At 42.8% G+C, this 21,569-nt stretch overlaps 2 protein-coding genes across 19 annotated transcripts in view; one reads left to right on the top strand and one right to left on the bottom strand.

Moving 5' to 3' along the window:
* LOC143989395 (DNA primase large subunit-like) overlaps window positions 1–5,047 on the bottom strand; it is a 79,336-nt gene extending 74,289 nt beyond the window's left edge. For all 6 annotated transcript variants that reach the window (XM_077489514.1, XM_077489515.1, XM_077489513.1 and 3 more), the window contains exons 1-2: window positions 4,953–5,047; window positions 1,271–1,463 (exon numbers count right to left, since the gene is read on the bottom strand). In XM_077489514.1, coding sequence (XP_077345640.1) covers window positions 1,271–1,430 — 160 coding nt within the window. In that variant the 5' untranslated portion in view covers window positions 1,431–1,463; window positions 4,953–5,047. The remainder of the gene's footprint in view (window positions 1–1,270; window positions 1,464–4,952) is intronic.
* A 355-nt stretch (window positions 5,048–5,402) lies between these two features.
* LOC143989379 (E3 SUMO-protein ligase ZNF451-like) overlaps window positions 5,403–21,569 on the top strand; it is a 77,541-nt gene continuing 61,374 nt past the window's right edge. For 4 of the 13 annotated variants that reach the window (XM_077489485.1, XM_077489478.1, XM_077489484.1 and 1 more), the window contains exons 1-3: window positions 5,430–5,532; window positions 17,952–18,100; window positions 20,623–20,737. In XM_077489485.1, coding sequence (XP_077345611.1) covers window positions 20,663–20,737 — 75 coding nt within the window. In that variant the 5' untranslated portion in view covers window positions 5,430–5,532; window positions 17,952–18,100; window positions 20,623–20,662. Of the gene's footprint in view, window positions 5,533–17,951; window positions 18,101–20,622; window positions 20,738–21,569 lie in introns of all 13 variants that reach the window. The other 9 variants (XR_013277023.1, XR_013277022.1, XM_077489487.1 and 6 more) reach the window with 6 other exon arrangements.

Genomic DNA, 21,569 nt, shown 5'->3' with positions numbered 1-21,569 from the left:
AAGAATCTCTAACATTGAGCTCTGAAACCTTTTAAAATCAATACAATGTCCCCCGATGGCAACAAAAATAAAAGCCTCAAATTTAAGCCTGGTAGACATGGGCAAAATATAGGTCTACATTTGGTCCATGTGTACAGCAGCCTGTCCGACAGAAGCCGCCCAAATATCTGACTTCTGTAGAATGGGTATGCCAGAAAAAAAAATGCTTCGGGGTTCTGGAGATTATTTTCTGCCTGTTCTGTTCCTCCTGACACAGCCCCATGGCCCTGCTGGCCTGGGGTGCAGAACCATGCATTTTGAGTCTCTGAGCTGCTAGCCCGAGGCAACGCAACTGCAGGGATAGGCCTGAATGGATTTCAGGGCCTATTGATCCAAAGGTGGTTCGGTGTCGTCTCATCTGAAGGGAGAGGCCCAGCAACTGAAGAACCCCAGGGGAGGACTCTTCAGGAGAAGGCCGTGCGCAAGGCTGGCTTCTCTGAAGGAGCCTGGAGACTTATTCGAAGGACACAACCTGGATCTACACTCATATGGTATCGCCGGATCGGCTGAGAGATACTGGTACTGTATGATAGCTCTTTAAATTTGTCTAAGTCCCTCAGTAACGCTCAAGTCTGTGGCAGAGACTTTGTCAAATATCCTGCGTTTAGGTGTACATCACAAGTCTGTGGCAGAGACTTTACCGAGCACCCTACCGGCTGCTAGGCCTAGTGAGAGGAGGTTATTCAGGGGTTGTAAAATCCAGTTGTGAAACGGTTGCTATTCTCTGGATTTTCCTATAAGAGACTTTCCATTTTTGCATTCTAAAGTACCTGAACTTACTCCTAACCCTCTACCCTCCATTGAGAGACTCTGTTTCAAATAAATAACCCAAAAGAATATTCAGTGTAAGTTTCCACATTTCTTTGGGCCATCTACTATGGGAATCCCTAGACGGAGAAGCAGACAAGAGGGTAACGGTAAGCCCAATAAAACCAGCAGCTCCTTCAGGGGTTAGTGCTACAACTCCATAAGCAGAGGCTTTCTAACATAATTTAGAGCCAGTTCAACAGCTAATGCACATTAACCTGATAATTATGTCAGAATCAAAAAACTGTTAGTTTATCAATGTGAGCCCTCTCTGATTATATAATAAATTATGCGATACATGTAAGCCAACCATGAACCTCAATAGTGTTAACATCAAATACTGCAGTTCTATTGTGGTGCTAAATGTACTACACTAAAATATTAATTAAAACGTATTCTGGAAAAAAAAAAAAACACTACTCACGTTTAAGTCTTTCAACAGCAAAGGTTTCAAACTCTGAAAGGGAAATATTTTCAGTAGGTGGAACCTGATAAAACTGTAGACTGAATGGGTAATGCTCACTCTTCCTTTCTCCAGTTAATCTGGGATTTATCTTCAAAGTCCGATTCTTAGAGAACTGCATTGCCAAAAAGAGAGGGAAGATGGAATACACAACCTGCCATTAAAAAGAAAGGCAAATTCAGTTAAATAATTCAACCAGCATTTACTGCAAATTTTCTAAACCACTTCAGCTCCAGAAGGTTTTACCCCCATAATGACCAGTGGCAATGCAATATGGCACAGCATTACTTTAACTGACAATTGCGCAGTCATGTGACGCATGTACGCAAATACAATTTTTTTTTTGTTTATAGCACAAAAAATAAAAAATGACAGACAATTTTAAAAATAATAATATTTTTTACTTTCTACTATAATACATAGCCAATTTTTTTTTTTTTTTTTTTTTAAACAAAAAAAAAAAAAAAATTCTTCATCAGTTTAGGCCAATATGTATTCAGTTACATATTTTTGGTAAAAAAAAAAAAAAAAAAAAACCCAATAAGCGTATATTGATTGTTTGCGCAAAAGTCATTGCGTCTACAAAATAGTGGATATTTTTATGGCATTTTTATTTTTTACTTGTAATGGCGGTGATCAGCAATTTTTAGCAAGATTGTCAATGCCAGACAGCACAGAGGTCTGCTTGTTTACATCGGCAGACCGCCATTCTGTCTCTGCGGGAAACGATTGTGGGTGGCTGGTGGATATCGCGTTCGCCGGGCCCACTGATTGGCTCCTCCTGTGGCCACCTTGCCGCAGTATATGTATGGAAGGCGGTCGGGAAGTGGTTAAACACGCTTAACCACCTCCAGCCCAAAGGACGTCATATATGACGCCTTTGACTTTCGGTGGTGATATCTGAATGATGCCTGCAGACCGAGAAAAAGAATCCGCCACCACCGGATGAAGATCATAGAGACTTCCGGTGACCATATGGTCACCAGTCATCTCTATGACCATTGGAGACCGCAGATGTAAACAAAGCTGAGATGCAGCTGAAAAGCATCAAATCGTTCATTTTTTTTTTTTTGATCTGATGCTTTCCAGCCTGAAGACGAGATGTGGGGTATTATAGACCCCACATCTCCCCATAAAGAGGACTTGTCACGCATCATTCCTATTAGAAGGGGTGTTTACATTCCTTGTAATAGAAATAAAAGTGATAAAAAAAAATTTAATTAAAAGAGAAAGTGTAAAAATAATAAAAAGTTAAATAAATTAGTAAAAATAAAAATATAAAAAGCACCCCCATCCTTCCCTGTGTGCTCGCACACAGAAGCGAATGCACACGTAATTCATACCCGCATATGTAAATACCATTCAAACCACACATGTGAGGTATCACCACGTGCATTAGAGCAAGAGCAACAATTCTAGTAGTAGACCTCCTCTAACTCTAAACTGGTAACCTGTAAAAAAAAAAAAAAAAATTAAAGTGTCGCCTGTGGAGATTTTTAAGTACCAAATTTGGCGCCATTCCACAAGTGTGCAAAAATTTAAAGCGTAACATATTGGGTATCTATTTACTCGGCGTAACATCATATTTCACATGTTTGGGGGTTCTAGAAAAAAAAAAAGGGAGGAGGAGTGTCGGAATAGACCTGGTATGGAAGTAGTTAAAACGTGTTAGTAAACCCACGGTACACAGAACATGGATGGAAATAACATAATAAAACTGCTAAATACCTTTTCTTTTCAGCAGTATAAAGAAGTCTTATAACTTCTGTCAGTATCTGGTTAAAGCTTGTAGGAGTTTTCATTCTCCTCTGACTTTCCTATGAGGTTACAGAACCCCTGATCCTCTCTGAGGTGCTGATTGGCCCTGTGCTGATCACATGCACCCTCCCAAGGAAAAAAATAAAATCTCTAGCAATACACACCAAACTGAGCATGTGCCCCCAAGGCTCTGTACTAATCAGTGGATGGACTGGGGACAGTGGAAGAAGGGGAGGATCCGAGAAGACAGGATCAAACAGCCTTTTTAGGCAATGCACAGGATTAACCTATTAGGCTCCACAGTGAGTATAACAAGAATGATTTACTGCAAACAGACATATTTTACGGTTGTGGGTTTAGTAACACTTTAAATAACCATGAACATTAACATTGTTTTACCTACCTCTGCTCACTGTATAGACATATGATGGGCAGGATTCTCTCTCATTCTGGGATGACCTCGCCCCCCTCTTACCGCGCCCAGCTGTGTCCCTGGTACATGGCTTGACCCTGATCTTGGTAAAGAGACAATCATGCTGCTCTTTACCCATGTGATCAGCTGTGTCCAATCACAGCTGCTCACAGGTAAACAAGGAAGTGCCAGTAACTAGCTCTCCTCGCCTCACACTGACAGAGTGTGAGGAAAAGAGAGCTGATCAGCGGCATCTCCTCACAGGGGAGACCTGTAAATATAACCAGGGCACTGATCATCAGTGCAGTCTCAACTGTACCCAGCAGTGATGCCAGTCACAGTGGTTGCAGAAGAAAAAAGGTGGATGTCCTTAGGTGGCCTAGTCAGAGCCCAGACTTAAACCCCATTGAAAATCTGTGGAATGACTTGAACACTGCAGTTCACAAATGGTCACCATCACATTTAACGGAACGTGAGCAGTTCTGCAAAAAAGAGTGGGCAAATATTGGAAAAGGTGGTTCAACAAAATACTGATAAATGTGGTGTGATCCTTTTTCCAAATCAGTGATTTTGTTTTTGAATTGAATTTTTTTTTCTGACGTGTTGGCGTTATACATTTCACTTGGATGTTATAAAGTTGAGTAAAACAAAAAACGATGCCCGTCTTCATCTCAGACAGCAACGCAATAAAATGTGATTATTTTAAAGGGGGGGTGGCAATTCTTTTTTTATAACCACTGAAACCTCATCATTGAAATATAAAATGGTATTCGTGAACAAAGCATCTCCATGCAAAACAATCGATAACTTTCCTCCCGATCGCTCGTATCTCAATTGAGTCTATCTCCAGCAGAATGGAAGTTACGGTATTGAAACGTTTGCAGACTCCATTGTTTTGATGGAGGACCGCTTCCCATCTGAATAGCGCAGGAAAGCGCTCCACGTTCCTGTACAGTGCGATTCTGCACGCCATTCATTTGAAAGGGCTGCAAATTGCACCAGACCACACAAACAGTAACAGATGCCCTACTTTAAAAGAACAAGTTGCAGCAAATGGCATGGTACTACAGACCCACGTGATTGTGTGGCCTCAACTCAATGCATTTACAGTCTACAGCTGGCGCGTTGGCAAGAATAAGTTAACACTCTCCGCAAAGGCAGAGAGCTTTGAGATCAGCACACAGAACACCCTTTCCTGCACCACATTCTGGTGTAAACCAACCAAACATCAAAGAGATAACAATATGAAAGTGCACATGGCCACCATACACATGACAACCTGATTGTACAATTCATTTTCTATCCAGTCAGAGAGCATGTTGTGTTATATGCCTATAGGTAGATTGTTCAGTCAGATTATAATGCATATAGTGAGCTTTAGATGAACAAGGCAGCCTTGTGCTGAGGCATGAGGCGATGTATCATCAGAGAAGCTCCCTAACTGAGCGCAGTAACCAGGACAACATCACACACCTTATTCTCTTCTCTTCTGCACTCTCGCGCCGTCAGATTGAACGCGGGAAAATGGAGAAGACAGCCAGCCCAAAGCAATCGCAATAACAAACAAATGGATTTAGTTCCTATGAGTCAAGGCAAACACAAGATGAAATGGCTGATTACAGAGCACATCGATAGACACGTGATCTTCACATGACATGATACGCCAGGACACATCCAATAGGCGACCGCCGTTCCTAATAGAGCCACCTGATAGGGCGCCTAGGCAAAAATACATCGCCATTACCTTGGTGGTAAAAAAAAAAGCGGCGACATACTCTCGCTTTAATTTAATTTTACTTTTACAAAACGCCAAAAAGCAACTAAAGCAGCGACGTGCCTTTGCTTATTCTTTGCGCCAAACAATGCCGGTAGTCGGCGTCCCATATACACAGTAGAGGAGAGGTTAGTAGAGAATTAGTCAAAGCCCCCCATACATAGGCTGGAGGCATCTGACGTCATCATTGCGCGCACTAAGGATAGGAGGACTACCTTTCCCAGCTGTCAGCCTGCCTGGTCACATGGCAGGAGCGGGAACCGTTGTCTGTCCGGAGAGGCAAGTATAAGCGTATATTGCTAGGAACGGTTGTAAGTGTTAATGAAGCGGTTATAGTGCAAAGTCCCTATGTGGGAGAGATACCCGGGAAATGAAGATAGGCGGACTGACAATCCATGGGGCTTTCCTGTGTCCCTGTCCACACAAAACATCACCTGCTTATTGCACTGTGCCCACATACGTTGGTCCCTACGCACTTTAGCTGCAGCTGAAGCAGCTGAGGATGTTTACCTACCAAGCGTGACGGTTTATAATTCCTGCTGTGGCTGCAACATGTGTACACCCCTGGTCACTGCAGTTAAAGGGGGTGTTGTTGGGGGTGAGTAAAAACGGCTCAATATGAGGTTTTACTGCCCCCAAACTGCAACTGTAAACAAGCCCTTACTGTTCTGAGCCCCTTATCACAGTTGCTGTTTAGGGAACCTCAGGGACGAGGACATCTGAGTGGGGCCCCTAGGATGAGGACAGCTGAGCCCAGGGCCCCTGGGATCAGGAAAACCACTTTCCATGGGGCACCCATATGTGCTCACCATAGAGTCTCATTGCTGCATCTATTGACACAGAAAGCGGGACTCTGCCCTGTGGCACAGCATTTGGATTGGATCTGGCTCGAGTAAGAAAAGGGAGGGGTGGTACTGCTGCTCAGAAGGTTTTTCACCTTAATGTACGAAATGCATTAAAATGAAACTTGGACTTGCAACCACTTGCTGACCGCCTTATGGTAAATATACATCGTTAAAGGCGTTAAATATTGATCAAAAACTTTGCATGACCTGGAGGCATTTTGCCAAGATAAATGGACATCTATACCACCTGCAAAAATTGAACAACTATTAAAAAGATGGCAAGTGGTTAAGTAAGGCTATGCAGACTTTGGAACAAGAATCCTATCGTTTACTTGTGCCATTCTGTTATGGCCTACAGTTGAATATGTGTATGAATGGTGAATACTTCATTCATAAATTGGATGTGTACTGAAATCAACCAAAATATACTTAAAGCGATGATCCTAATGAGCAAATAAATATGAACTTAAGTAAATATTATATATTATATAATCAATGTCGAGCAGGATCTTAGAATGTATCAAACAAGTGCTAAAAATAGTAAAAAGTTCACAGCATAGGTGAAAAGATGATTCCTCAGTAGTGACACCACACACGACACCCACGAAGATGTGACAGGGTACAACAGGAAAGGATCCCCCAAAATAAAAATACTACCGCTTACCACCTGGCTAGATCTCTTGTTGGAAATCCAACATGCCTGTGGCTTATCTCCCCGCCAGGGTCTCTGTGTCAAGGTAGCAAGATGTTTCCCAATGCTCCACTTAGTAAGCCAGCAAGATGTTTCCAAATGTTCAAGGTAACAAGATGTTGCCAAACTTTCCAACCTTTCACCACAGCCATCCATAGCGCAACTGGTATGTACTCATTACACCTTAAGTAGTTTGTCACAGGGTCTTCATATTCTACAGTTTCAATTTCTTCTATTGTAAAAACCACATGAGAGACACTTTCTGGTTTGTATTTACCAGAGTCTCCACCACCTTGACGATGTGTAAGTGGTGGGAGCTGAGGAGTACTAGAGTACCTACCGTCTCAATGAAGAAGGATTTGTATATGGATTAAGGTGAAAAGTTTCTCTGGACTTTTCTCCTCATGTGTTCAGACTAAGGACTAAAAAAAAACAAAAAAATAGATCACCGGCTGCAGTGAGAGGGACATTAGTCCCGATCACTGTTATGTGCCCTCTACAAGTGCCGCCTGTCGGTGCCCACCAGCGCCACCTGTCAGTGCCGTCTATCAGTGGTACCTATCTGTCCCCATCTGTGCCTATTGGTGCCCATCAGTGTAGCCTATCAGTGCCGCCTTATCAGCACATATCAATGAAGTAGAAAAATTACCCGTTCGCAAAATTTTATAACAAACTATTAAACATGATTTCTTTTTTTTTTTCAAAATTTCACTTTTTATTTTTTGCTAAACAAAAAAAAAAAACTCAGCTGTGATTAAATACCACCAAAAGAAGCTCTATTTGTAGGGAAAAATGCAAAAAATTGCATTTGGGTACAGTGTTGTATGACCGCGCAATTGTCATTCTAAGTGCGTTGGAGCTGCACGATTCTGGCTAAAATGAGAATCACAATTTTTTTACTTATGCAGGCCATACACGGTCGAATTTCGAACGAATTTTCTTTTCAAAATCAAAAATCTTTTATCTCCGTACATTTTCTTTTCTTATTACGTTTCTCGCACGATTCTCCCATCATTGATTAGAAAATCGTTAGTTTTTCTAAAAATTTCCAACATGTCCGATTCCTCAAATTTTAATTCCGCACGAAAATCGGCTGTTGCTGCAGCCCACTAATGGTTCGAAATGCATATGAAAATTCTTAGATATGATTTTCGAAAGAAAATTCTTTTGAAATTCGAACCGTGTATGGTCGGCATTAGAAGATAGATCACGATTCTCGCGGCGTATCATATTTGACATTAAAACAAAAAATTATTGTGCTAACTTTACTGTTTATTTTTTTTATTTCTTGACATGTATTTTTTCCCAAAAAATTGCATTTGAAAGACTTCTTTGGGCAAATACAGTGTGACCTAAAATATTGCGGCAATTGCCATTTTATTCCCTAGGGTCTCTGAGATATAGATATATATATATATATATATATATATATATATATATATATATATATATATCTATCTATCTATGTGTATAAAAAAAAATGGGATTCCAAGTAATTTTCTAGCAAAAAAATATTGATTTTAACTTAAGGAAGAAGTGTCAGATGAAGATTTAGACTTTAAGTGGTTAAACGTCCTGCATTTAGTGCCGGTTCACACTAGTGCGATGCCAGACATTGCATGTAATTCGCAGCGCACTGCTGTTCACATTACATGCGATGTCTGTGCGGGTGCAATGTCAGCCATACAGATAGCATGGCTGATATCGCACCGCATTCGGTCCAAACATGCACAGGACCCTTTTTTCTGTTCGGACCAGTATCGGATCGCATGTGATCCGATTCATGTCCGAACTGTCAGTTCGCAGTGCGATACGCAAGCTGAAATGGGGGTGTCGTTAACATATAATGACACTCCCCAGCAGTTCGCATATGGCAGTGTGAACTGCCGTGCGTGTCGGGAGCGATGTGGGTTAAATGAGATCTAGCCAGGTGGTAAGCGGTAGTATTTTTATTGGTGGAGGATCCTTTCCTGTTGTACCCTCTCACATCTTCGTGGGTGTCGTGTGTGTGGTGTCACTACTGAGGGCTGAGGAATCCTCTTTTCACCTATGCTGTGGACTGTTTACTATTTTTAGCACTTGTTTGATACATTCTAAGATCCTGCTGGACATTGATTATATAATATTTATTTAAGTTCATATTTATTTGCTCATTAGGATCATCACTTTAATTTAGTGTATTTGGATGTATACTGAAATTAATCAAATATATGAATTAAGTATTCACCATTCTCATTTATTATGTAGTTTTTTTTCCTTATAAATGTTTATGTGCTTCTCGCATTAAGTTACAGCAGGAACTCAGGAAGTGTTTATCAATTGAATTTTTAATTAAATTATTTTTCACTACGCATCTATTTTTAAGAGGTAATTAGACACCGCTGTATTACCATGTTTTTTAGTTGAATATGTTTGCTTGAAATAGTTACGGTACCTCTTTTCAGATGTGTGAATTATTTTTAAAAAACTACTCGTCCAAGGGACCAAATTGGGGTCCCAATCTACTTTTCCCTCATTACAATCTACTTGTTCTAATAAAAAATATATAATTTTAACCAAAACAGTATTTAAATCTGAGGTGCCGTTAGGAATGTCTTGGGCTTTTATAAGCAAATCAAACTTTTTATGTTTTTAGCATTGTGCTTATTATCTAATACTCACCTCTTTGCCTGTCTCCAGCACCACACCCAGGAACTAGCAGGGAAGGGAGAGACCTTGCAGTGTGATGAGCACTGATTACCCCCCCCCCCCCCCCCCATGCTGTGCCCTCCTGACCCCAACATTCTGGTATACTGATCCTGGACCCACTGTGCCCTGTCCTGCTTAAAGCGGGAGTTCCACCGTTTTTTTTTTTTTTTAAAGCCAGCAGCTACAAATACTGCAGCTGCTGACTTTTAAAATAAGGACACTCACCCGCCCAGCACGCCCGCGATGTCTGCACCCGAAGCCGATCTCTCGATCGTCTCTCAGGTGCTGCTGCCGCCATCTTGGGTATGGGAATCAGGAAGTGGAGCCTTGCGGCTTCATTTCCCGGTTCCATACTGCGCATGCGCGAGTCGCGCTGCACAATAAGGATGGTCCCCGCTGTCTCTGGGATCCGTGTGTTTCCCAGCACACAGCGGGGGTCCTGTGGAAAGGGGCGTATATTCTGCACATATCTATGCCGGAAGTGGGTGCAGATACCTGTACTGTATAGGTACCTGCACCCCCCCTCCCCCCTGAAAGGTGCCAATTGTGGCGCCGGAGGGGGGGGGAGGGTTCCAATGAGCGGAAGCTCCACTTTAGGATGGAGCTCCGCTTTAAAGATTTCTTGTAGTATTTATTTCTATTTCTAAGAATAATTATATCAACAGCTTGCTGATAACGCCAATGTTCCATGGTCTGTAGATATTAAAATCATTTCAGGGGTTCCCTGAGATCTCATACTTTTTGCCAAGGGTTCCTCCAAGATAAAAAGTTTTATAAACCCTGACATAGACACAGGCTGGAGGGGCATGACACAGCCTGCTAAAAAAAATTGCTTTGAAATATAAATTTGTGTGAATCTTGAAAACACTGTTACTTACAAGAGAGGCTCCTCCTACCTAGCACAGGAAACACAAGATCCAGGATCATACAAAAAGGCACCAGCCCAGGATTTGTCAGTATGTGTTTACTTCCACCAGACAGGATCACTTCAAGCCTTTTTTTGTTTTGCTGTCAGGCCTATGTGGTAGGGGCCTCCCTAAACCAGAGCAATGTTCTGGAGGGTTCTGGGGTTTGGGTTCTCCCAGGCATGGAGCCTAGGAATTGAGGGGCCCCTTCTCCCTGTATTTCTTGGTCCATAATGTGCATGCAGAGGTGGAAGAAGCCTTTTGCCTTGTGTTAAGGGGACATACTTGTGCTGGTGAAGCTGTTCTGTCTCTCTGCCTCCGACTCCTGGTGCCCTTTTCAGGCAGCCGAGTGAAAGTATTTTTTATATTATGTGACTAGCACCTCACCGTAGTGTAAAGCTTTCCCAAACATTTTCGATCTCTTTTCCTTTTTTTTTTTTTTTTAATCAAAAACCGGCAGTGATTAAATACCACAAAAAGATAGCTCTAGTTGTGTGAAAAAAAATGATAAAAATGTAGTTTGGGTACAGTGTTGTATGACCATTCAAAGAGTGACAGCGATGAAAGCTGAAAATTGAACTGGGCAGGAAGGGGGTTCAAGGACCCAGTAAGCAAGTGATTAATACTGGGACTCCAAAAAGTGGATGTTTAGTGGAATCCTACTTCAATTTAAAAACACTTGCTGTCTATAGGCCATATATAAATGATGCCACTCATGCTAATCAGTCAGCTTTTGGTCTGCCCACAGCTGAGAGCAGTGAAAGTCAATAACTACACACTGCTTGGCTCCTCATTTGCTCACTGGAGCAGCAGACTCTATCTCTCAGTTGTGTGGTGAAAGATGGAGTCAGCTGTCAGACAGGTGGGTGTATCCTGGCAATATTGTTTAGATCCTTCCTGAACTTGGCGCTGCTCAGTAGCCCACTATCATCTGACTCTTGGTCGCAGAAGATCCTTAATGTACTCTCTTGACCCTAAAGAGAAGTATGAACAAAAGAAGTATATGTGTCCATTTTTTATTTTTTATTTTTTAAACCTTTTGCTGGCTCTTTTCCTTTTTATATTCACCAGGTAATCCTACAAAAGCACATATCTTGTTCCTAGATGGTGCTATGCTCACTTCTCCACTGTGGAGGGAGGGAGCGAGCGAGCGTTCCATGGCTGGTCTTCAGATAGTTCTGCATTTTGTTCTCCATTACATGGGGGATGCTGTGATGAGTAGTTTAGAGATGGCATAACATTTTATATCAGGGGTTGACAAATTTGCTTTGAATTTAGGAGCCAGTTAAAAAAGTTAGGAGCCAGGGTTTTTTTTTTTTTTTTTAGTGGTAGGGATTGTCAGCTCCCAGGGTAAGGCCACTCATTTTCACCCCCTATCCCTAACTCACAATGGAGCACCCAGTTAATAACTCCATTGAAACGCTGTTACATCAGGGTTATGGGCTGACCAGAAAGTAAGGCTGGCAACAGATGGAACTGGCTGGCACTGGTTTCCACTGGCAGGCACGTGGCACTGGCAGGTGACACTGGTTTGGAACTGGCAGGTGACACGTGGCACTGATTGGCAGGTGGCACTAGTTTGGAAGTGGCAGGTGGCCCTGGTTGGTGATGGCAGGTGGCCCTGGTTGGTGGTGGCACTAGTTGTCACTGGCAGATGGCACTGCTTGGCGGTGGCACTAGTTGGCACTGGCCGGTGGCACTAGGTGGCACTGATTGGCAGGTGGCACTGATTGGCAGTGGTGGTGGCACTGGGTGGTGGCAGATGGCACTGGCAGGTGGCACTGATTGGCGGTGGCACTGGGTGGTGGCAGGTGGCACTGGTTAGTGGTTGGCGGTGGCTCGGGTTGGCGGTGGCACGGGTTGGCGGTGGCAGATAGCACTGGTAGGTGGTGGCAGGTTGCACTGATTGGCGGTGGCAGGTGGCACTGGCGGTGACACTGGGCACTGGCAGGTGGCACTGATTGTCATTGGCGGTGGCACTGGTTGGTGGTGGCAGGTGACACTGGTTGGTTGCAGGTGGTATTGATTGGCGGTGGCACTGGTGGTGGCAGGTGGCACTGGTTGGCGGTGGCACTGATTGGCGGTGACAGATGGCGGTGGCAGGTGGCACTGGTTGGTGGTTGCAGGTGGTATTGATTGGCGGTGGCACTGGTTGGCACTAACAGGTGGCACTGGCAGATGGCACTGGCAGGTTTCACACGGAGCATTCTGTTACTGAAATGTAACAGAGGAGCTGTCAGAATTGAGCTTAATGTCAGAATGGGCGGGACCCAGCCAGGGTGTGAAACTGACAAGTAACAGAGAGGCGGATATGTCAGATTTGAGCTTGATGTCGGGGTGGGCGGGACTCAGCAGCTATCAAACACCAGCCAACGATTGGGCTGCTTAAGAAAAGGGGCAGGCCACATACACGTAGCGGCCCGCCCAGATCCATTGGCTGGTGTTTGATAGCTGCTGGGTCCCGCCCACCCTGGCCGGGTCCCGCCCACCCCAACATCCAGCTGAAATCTGACAGATCCTGAGCGCCGCTGAGTGTGGAGGAGGGAGGAGGACGGCAGTCAGTGTTAATGCTGCTGCATGTCTGGGGCATCAATAGTGAGTGGGCTGGTGGCAGCTTAGGCGCCAGTTTGCGATTTCTGGTTGCATTGGTGACCTGGCGCCTGGGGTTTGTCGAGCCCTGTTTTATATGCACCCATTTTAGCTCAAAGAAAAGTGATGTGGATACTGCATTTCTGGCAAGATCAACAGGTTTTTTGTGTTATTTGCATTTTAGCACTTTCTGAAAATGTTCTTGACCTGAAGAAAGAAAACAAGTGCAGAACCACATCTAAGGATTGAGAATACAAGGGAAGAGAGGTGCCTCCTAAGTGTAAAAGTTTAAAATCACTTTAATAGTGACAGACAATTGGCAACTCGCATGAGTGAAGACAATAACAGTCACATCTGTATGTAAGGCATCCAGTAGCAAGATAGGTGACAGTCATGGTACCTCTAATTCTCCACTGGTCTAGGGATGGAGTGTGGCAGGCACATCTATGTGTGGTATTATCCCAGAAAGGTAAAGCAGTGAACAGTCGGGTGCCCTCGCTCATGGCGCTGCTAAGCGTGATGTCCGGGCTGGAAACCTTTGATGGTGATTTCGCCCGTGCGGTATAAAAAACGAAGCTTGGTTTGCATGAGGCAGAGCGGTGTGGGGCAATGACATTACTAAGGTGCGACGCGTTTCTGAGCGACAGATGTGCCTGTTCTCTTTACTCATGTGAGTTGCCAATTGTCTGTCACTATTTAACCGCTTGCAGACCAGCCGTCGCAGTATTGCTGTGGCAGGTTGGCTCCGCTGTACAAATTCACATTATTGTACGTGATCTTTTGAGGTCCGGATAGCAGGTGCGTGGGTCCCGTGGGGATACCCACTATCGTGTCACGGAGAGGAAGAACGGGGAAACAAACATTTCCCTATTCTGCCTAGTGACACTGATCACAGCTCTCTGTGATTGGGAGCGGTGATCAGTGTTGTGTCACACATAGCCCCCCCCCCACAGTTAGAATCACTCCCTAGGACACACTTAACGCCTGCAGCGCCCCCTCCTGGTTAACCCCTTGACTACCAGTCACATTTACACAGTAATCAGTGCATTTTTAATCACACTAATAGTAAAGCTGCACGATTCTGGCTAAAATGAGAATCACAATTTTTTTGCTTAGAAGATAGATCACGATTCTCACGGCGTAACATCATCTTTCACATTAAAACAAAAAAAATTGTGCTAACTATACGGTTTCTTTTTTATTTATTGAAGTGTATTTTTTTCCCCAAAAATTGCATTTGAAAGACTGCTGGGCAAATACAGTGTGACACTAAATATTGCAGCAACTGCCATTTTATTCCCTAGGGTCTCTGCTAAAATTATAAAAATAAATATATATATATTAGGGCTTGACACATTTGCTTGGAATCTAGGAGCCAGCTAAAAAAGTTAGGAGCCAGGTCGGTAACGGCGATCCGGACCTGTCCCTGGCCTGACAAGGAGACGAGTGAGGGGAAGATAGCGTTGCTGCCCCCCCCCCCCCCATCTCCAAGTCATTGCCCATAGCTCTTAGAGGGATATTTTATTTATTTTTTTCAAATGACAATTTTTTTTTTAAATTGCATTTTAGTGTAAATATGAGATGTGAGGTCTCTCTGACCCGGATCTCATATTTAAGATGACCTGTCATGCTTTTTCTATTAGAAGGGATTTTTACATTCCTTGTAATAAGAATAAAAGTGACACTAATTTTTTTTTTTTAATAAAAGAACAGTGAAAAAAATAAAAATAAAAAAGTTAAAATAAGAAAAAACATTTTTAAACGCGCCCTGTCCCGTCCGCATATGAAAGCGGTGTTCAAACCACATATAGGAGGTATTGCCTTGATCGGTAGAGCGAGAGCAATAATTCTAGCCCTAGACCTCCTCTGTAATTCAAAACATGCAACCTGTAGAATTTTTTTAAACGTCGCCTATGGAGATTTTAAAGGGTAAAAGTTTGTCGCCATTCCATGAGCGGGTGCAATTTTGAAGCGTGACGTATTGGGTATCAATTTACTCGGCGTAACATTATCTTTCACAATATAAAAAAAAATTGGGCTAACTTTACTGTTGTCTTATTTTTTTATTAAATAAATTATTTTTCCCAAAAAATGCGCTTGTAAGTCCGCTGCGCAAATACGGTGCGACAGACAGTATTGCAACAACCGCCATTTTATTCTCTAGGGTGTTAGAATAAAAAATATATATAATGTTTAGGGGGTTCTAAATAAAGGGAAGGAGATAGGCAGGTAATAAAAAAACGCAGGGGAAGCTCCATTAGCATTACTGGTTGTCATACCAACGGCCACCACAAGAGGGCGCCAGATTCCTGAAGGAATCATAGGACCGCAGAAGGCCTCAAAGCCGCGGCCTCAATTACCGGCCGTCGGCGGAACGGCCCGACGCGATCACGCCGGTGGGGTCCACGGAGACTGGATACCCCCAGCTGTGCTGCCCCAGGCGCCAGGTCGCTAATTCTAGTCACAAATGCGACTTGGCGCCCGGGTTTTGTCGAGCCCTGTATGTGTGTGTGTGTGTGTATATGTGTGTGTGTATGTGTGTGCAGGGCTCGACAAACCCCGGTCGCCAGGTCGCATTTGCGCCTAGATTTCGTGTCCTGGCGACTGGGGCAACGCTGCTGGGGTATCCTGTCTCCATTTGGACCCCGAACTCCGCCGCGCAATTCCATCGGGCCGCGCCGGCTAGTAATTGAGGCCGCGGCTTTGCGGCCTTCTAAAATCTTTTGGTAGTCTGGCGCCATCTTGTGGTGGATGTAGAAATTACACCCTATTCCAATAATGCTAATTCCTAATGGAGTGAAGCTCCCCTGCCTGTTTTTTGTGTGGTGGCTGGTAAATGGCTTCTCATTATTTATATATATATATATATATATATATATATATATATATATATATATATATATATATATATATATATAATTATTACATTTATTAATTTATTTATTAATTTAAATATATATATATATATATATATATATATATATATATATATATATATATATATATATATATAATTTTTTTTTTTTTTTTTTTTTTTTTTGTAAAAAGTAAAAAAATAATTATTTTAATTAAGGAAAAAAAAAATATTATTTGTAATCCTCCCTGCTTGACCCCTTTCACAAGGGCTGTCTGATCAGGTTCACCTGTCAGTTTTTCAGGCGGACCTGATCGAACCCTTAGCAGGGAAATGGCAGTAAATGAGCGGGAATATGTCAGAAATAATAGTCACATTCTTTTGTTAACCACTTCGTGCCTGCGCTATAGACGAAAGATGTCTACAGCGCGGACACCAATTGCCGGGAGGGCGTCCCTAGACATCCTCCTGTTTACTTCCCCTCTGCACGCCGCCATGGGCGAGCATCGGGGAAGTTCTGTGTTGGCCGTGTCCCTTGGATACAGCCAATCACAGATCATGCTAAATTACCAATCACAGCGGCCATTTAGCACTCGAGCGGTGTGTCCAATGAGAGGTGATCTCATATGTGGGGGGCTGGGGGCTATCTTCCCCTCACTCGTCTCCATGTCAGGCCAGGGACAGGTCCAGATCGCCGTCACGGACCTGGCTCCTAACTTTTTTAGCTGGCTCCTAGATTCCAAGCAAATTTGTCAACCCCTGTGTGTGTGTGTGTTTGGGGGTTCCAAGTAATTTTCTTGCGTTTTTTTAACGATTAATTGTGCAGCTCTAACTAATAGCTGTATAAATGTGAGTGGTCCCAAAAGTGTCCGATCTGTCCGCCATAATGTTGCAGTCACGATAAAAAATCGCTGATAGACTTCATTACTAATTTAAAAAAAAATTATTAATAAAAATGCCAATAAACTATCCCCTATTTTGTAGACGCTATAACTTTTGTGCAAACCAATCAGTTTTTTTTTTTCTTCTTCTTTACCAATATGTAGAAGAATGAGTATTGGCCAAAACTGAGGGAAAAAAATTTTTGTTGTAGGTATTTTTTGGGAGATATTTATTATAGCAAAAAGTAAAAAAAAAATGCTTTTTTTTATTTTTTTAAATTGTCGCTCATTGTTTTATAGCGCAAAAAATAAAAACCGCAGAGGTATTCAAATACCACCAAAGGAAAGCTCTATTTGTAGGGAAAAAGAGGACGTAAATTTTGTTTGGGAGCCACGTCGCATGACCACACCATTGTCGGTTAAAGCGATGCAGTGCCGAATCGCAAAAAGTGCTCTGGTCAGCCAAATGGTCCGGGGGCTGAAGTAGTTAAAGCGGGAGTCCACCGGGACTCCGCGTTTTTTTTTTTTTTTTTTTTTTTAAAGCCAGCAGCTACAAATACTGCAGCTGCTGACTTTTAAAATAGTGACACTTACCTGTCCAGCGTGCCCGCGATGTCGGCACCCGAAGCCGATCTCTTGGTCGTCTGTCGGGTCCTGCCGCCGCCATCTTGGGTATGGGAATCAGGAAATGGAGCCTTTCGGCTTCATTTTCCGGTTCCCTACTGCGCATGCGCGAATCGCGCTGCGCAATAAGGACGCTCCCCGCTGCCTCTGGGATCTGTGTGTTTCCCAGCAGGCAGCGGGGCACTTGCTGAAAGGGGCGTAAGTTACGCCCCTTTCCACAGAGAGCTATCCCGGAAGTGGGTGCAGTTACCTGGATTATCCAGGTAACTGCACCCCCCTCCCCCCTGAAAGGTGCTGATTGTGGCACCGGAGGGGGGGAGGGTTCCGATGAGCGGAAGGTCCACTTTAGGGTGGACCTCCGCTTTAAAGTAGTTTTAAACTTTTACACTTTGTATTCTCAGTTTTGGCTGGAATTGGCTTCTATCTCTACCTGGTGGCAGCCCTGAGTTTATGGACCCTATCCTTTCGCCTTATGTAATATGGATTAATATGAACCTTTTTGCGTTAACTTAGAGCCAGTGTTTTGCGCTTTGTACTTGTTAACATCTAAGGATTGGTAAGCAACAATATATAATTTTTTAGTTCTTGGGTTTAGTTTTTTTCATTTTCTAACATCTTTAGCCCCTCTAGGTATTCACTTGCGGGAGAACCATCAGCTGTAAAATGCCATATGGTACCTGGATTTCTTTTTAACCACTTCAGCCCCGGACCAATTATCAGCCTAAGGACCAGAAGTATTTTTACAATTTCGCACTGCACTGCTTTAACTGGTAATTGCGTGGCCATGCAATGTTGTACCCAAACAAAATTTGTGTCCTTTTCTTCCCACAAATAGAGCTTTCTTTTGATGGTATTTGATTGCCTCTACGATTTTTATTTTTTACGATATAAATGGAAAAAGACCGAAAAGTTTGGAAAAAAATATATATTTTCTACTTTTTGTTATAAGAAAAATTGAATAAACTCAATTTTAGTCATAAATTTAGGGCAAAATTTATTCAGCCACATGTCTTTTTAGTAAAAAAAAAAAATATGAATAAGCGTATATTTATTGGTTTGCGCAAAAGTTATAGCGTCTACAAACTAGAGTACATTTTCTGGAATTTAAACCGCTTTCAATTTATGACTGCCTATCATTTCTTGAGGTGCTAAAATGGCAGGGCAGTACAACCCCCCCCCCCCCCCCCCCCCCCCCAAATGACCCCATTTTGGAAAGTAGACACCCCAAGGAAATTGCTGAGGGGCATGTTGAGCCCATTGAATATTTTTTTTTTTTTGTCCCAAGTGATTGAATAATGACACAAAAAAAAAAAAAAGTTTACAAAAAGTTGTCACTAAATTATATATTTCTCACACATGCCATAGTTATATGTGGAATTGCACCCCAAAATATATTCTGCTGCTTCTCCTCAGTACGAGGATACCACATATGTGGGACTTTTTGGGAGTTTAGCCGCGTACGGCACCCCGAAAAATAATCACTGCCTTCAGGATTTCTAAGGGTGCAAATTTTTGATTTCACTCCTCACTACCTATCACAGTTTCAAACCCCCCCCCCAAATGACCCCATTTTGGAAAGTAGACACCCCAAGCTATTTACTGAGAGGCATGTTGAGTCCATGAAATATTTTATATTTTGCCACAAGTTGCAGGAATATTACAATTTTTTTTTTTTTTTGCTCAAAGTTGTCACTAAATGATATATTGCTCACACATGCTATGGGCATTAGTGAAATTACACCCCAAAATAAATTCTGCTGCTTCTCCCGAGTATGGTGATACCACATATGGGGGACTTTTTGGGAGCCTAGCCGCGTACAGGACCCGGAAAACCAAGCACTGCCTTCCGGGTTTAAATATAACTGTTAGCGATCGCAGGGATCAGGCCTGACTCTGCGATCGCTGCAGTTATGTGTTTAGTGTTTTGTAAGTGACAGTGATCGATCGATACTGCACTTGGGTGGGCTGGGCGGAGGGGCAAAACGCAGGTGCTAGCAGGTATCTGGGCTGATCCTGCTAACAATGCGTTTTTTTGGAACCATAAACTGCTGGGGACACTAGTATAGATCTGATCAGATCAGATATTGATCTGTTCAGATCCTATACCACTACGGGAGGTGTATGCTTTGCGCATGGGTGTTAGCGGTACTGGCACTAACCTAGCGCTGCCTGGGGCGACTCAGACCCTGACCCTAAAACCTAATTGATATCACCCGCCGGGTGATCAGGGGGTTAAACCTTTATTGGGTAATAAATGGTGGGTGCCCTGATGCTATAAAAAGCAAACTAACTAACCAGAGTCACCCGTAACACTTATACGGTGATCACTGGTGAAAGGGTTAACTAGGGGCAATCTGGGTTCAAATTTTTATTGGGTAGTATATGGGGGTCCCCGACGCTATATAAAAACCTGACGGGGAACCTAAATAACTAACTGACTAACCAGCGTCACCAGTGACACTTATACGGTGATCACTGGTAAAAGGGTTAACTAGGGGCAATCAGGGGGTTAAAACCATTATTGGGTAATATATTGGGGTACCTAGCGCTATAAAAACCTGGCGGTGAACCAGAAAAAATAACTAGCTACCTAGCGACACTAATGCAGCGATCAGAAAAACGATCGCTTAGTGACACTGGAAAAAGGGGGTGAAAGGGTTAACTCTAGGGGCAATCGGGGTTAAACCTTTATTGGGGGGTAGGGGGCTACCCTGGACCTAACACTAACTGCCCTGACAGTTTTTACTGTCATAACTGACACTAAATGCAGTGATCAGAAAATAAATGATCACTGCAATCAGTGACACTGTGACTGGGAGGGGGGGGGGGGGGGCGTTTTGTGTGCCTACATGTCAGTGTAGTGTTGGTGCACACTTACTTTCACTGTTCTCCTCGCAGTCCGGTCAAAAAGACCGCCTGAGGAGAATGACATCACTTCCTCCCTGCCTGTGTTTACTATACACAGCGGGGGAAGCTTCTCATTGGCCAGGAGCGATCGAGAGGGGATGGCCAGAAACCAACGGCCATCCCCTCATCCCGGATCGCTCCTTCAGTGAAACGGACCGCCGCATCCAGCGGGAGGGGGTCCGATCGTGACCCCCACCCGCTGAAAGGCGAGCACGTACATGTACATGTGCTTGTGCCTGTCGGTGCCATTGCACCGACGTACATTGCCATGCGGCGGTCCTTGAGTGGTTAAAATAAATAGTGGGAAGACTGTTTTTGAGCTATGATTGGTTGTGTACATTTGTGAAGATATGCTAATGATTTTCATTTGTCTTTCCATCCCTAGGGTGTTACTTTGACTACTTTAACAGCTTAGTACGTCCTTTATGATGGACTCTAATGAAAAAGAAAAGATGATAGAGAGAGACCATTTCAGTGAAGAGGAGGTGGAATTTGTAGGTGTAAGTATATCATTTAGATATGTGCTGACTGATGGATACTTGTATGGTTTTTCTACTCTGTTGTATTGTACTATAAATATTGATTGAACATTTCCAGAATAGACACTGTCTCAGATCCCTGGTAATGCTAAAAAAAAAAAGAGGGGGGAGAAAAGTGACAAGTCTCTTTAAAGAATAATGGGACTTTAATTGAGACAAGGTCTATTGATAGGGTAGGCACATTAAGACACCAATTTTTTAAAAAATATATAAATTTATTAATCATATCAAAAACATATAAAAATACATGAAGAGTATTTGATGGACCATGAGACAATACTTGACAATCGTAATCTGATGCGTTGACAAGCAAAACCAACATGTTTCACATGATTGCTTGGTTAAGGTTTTGCATATACCACCTATTTCATCTATATTACATAGAATAAACATATCATTAGTATAATAAAATACATTGGTTGATGCATCATTAAGAAAATGATTAAACTTCATTGTGGTCACATTAGTTATTAACATAATCGGTTCTTTTATACATATTGTGCCTACCTGGTCCTTAAAATAAATAATAACCATATGCGTCTGATTGCGCCACCACATCACAGGTGACGCCGATAACCACACCCAGTTCCCACTAGGGGGTCAGATCCCAGTTGGGCTGCAAGAGGGGAGTTTGGATCATGCCTGTCCGACAAAATGGAAACTGCAACAGTAATCTAAAAAAAATAATAGATTATACTATAGTAGTGTTCATAACTAATTTTTTTTTTTTTTAGTGTATATGTATATATGTATAAAAACATTTTTTATATCTGGATATATTTTGTTTTTATTT

Source organism: Lithobates pipiens, unplaced genomic scaffold (assembly GCF_037356315.1).
Source record: "Lithobates pipiens isolate NorthernLeopardFrog02 unplaced genomic scaffold, aLitPip1_a1.2 Scaffold_18, whole genome shotgun sequence".
In the NCBI taxonomy this organism is placed as follows: domain Eukaryota; kingdom Metazoa; phylum Chordata; class Amphibia; order Anura; family Ranidae; genus Lithobates; species Lithobates pipiens.
Note: the sequence above shows the minus strand (reverse complement) of the source record. Positions and strands in the feature narration are given on the sequence as shown.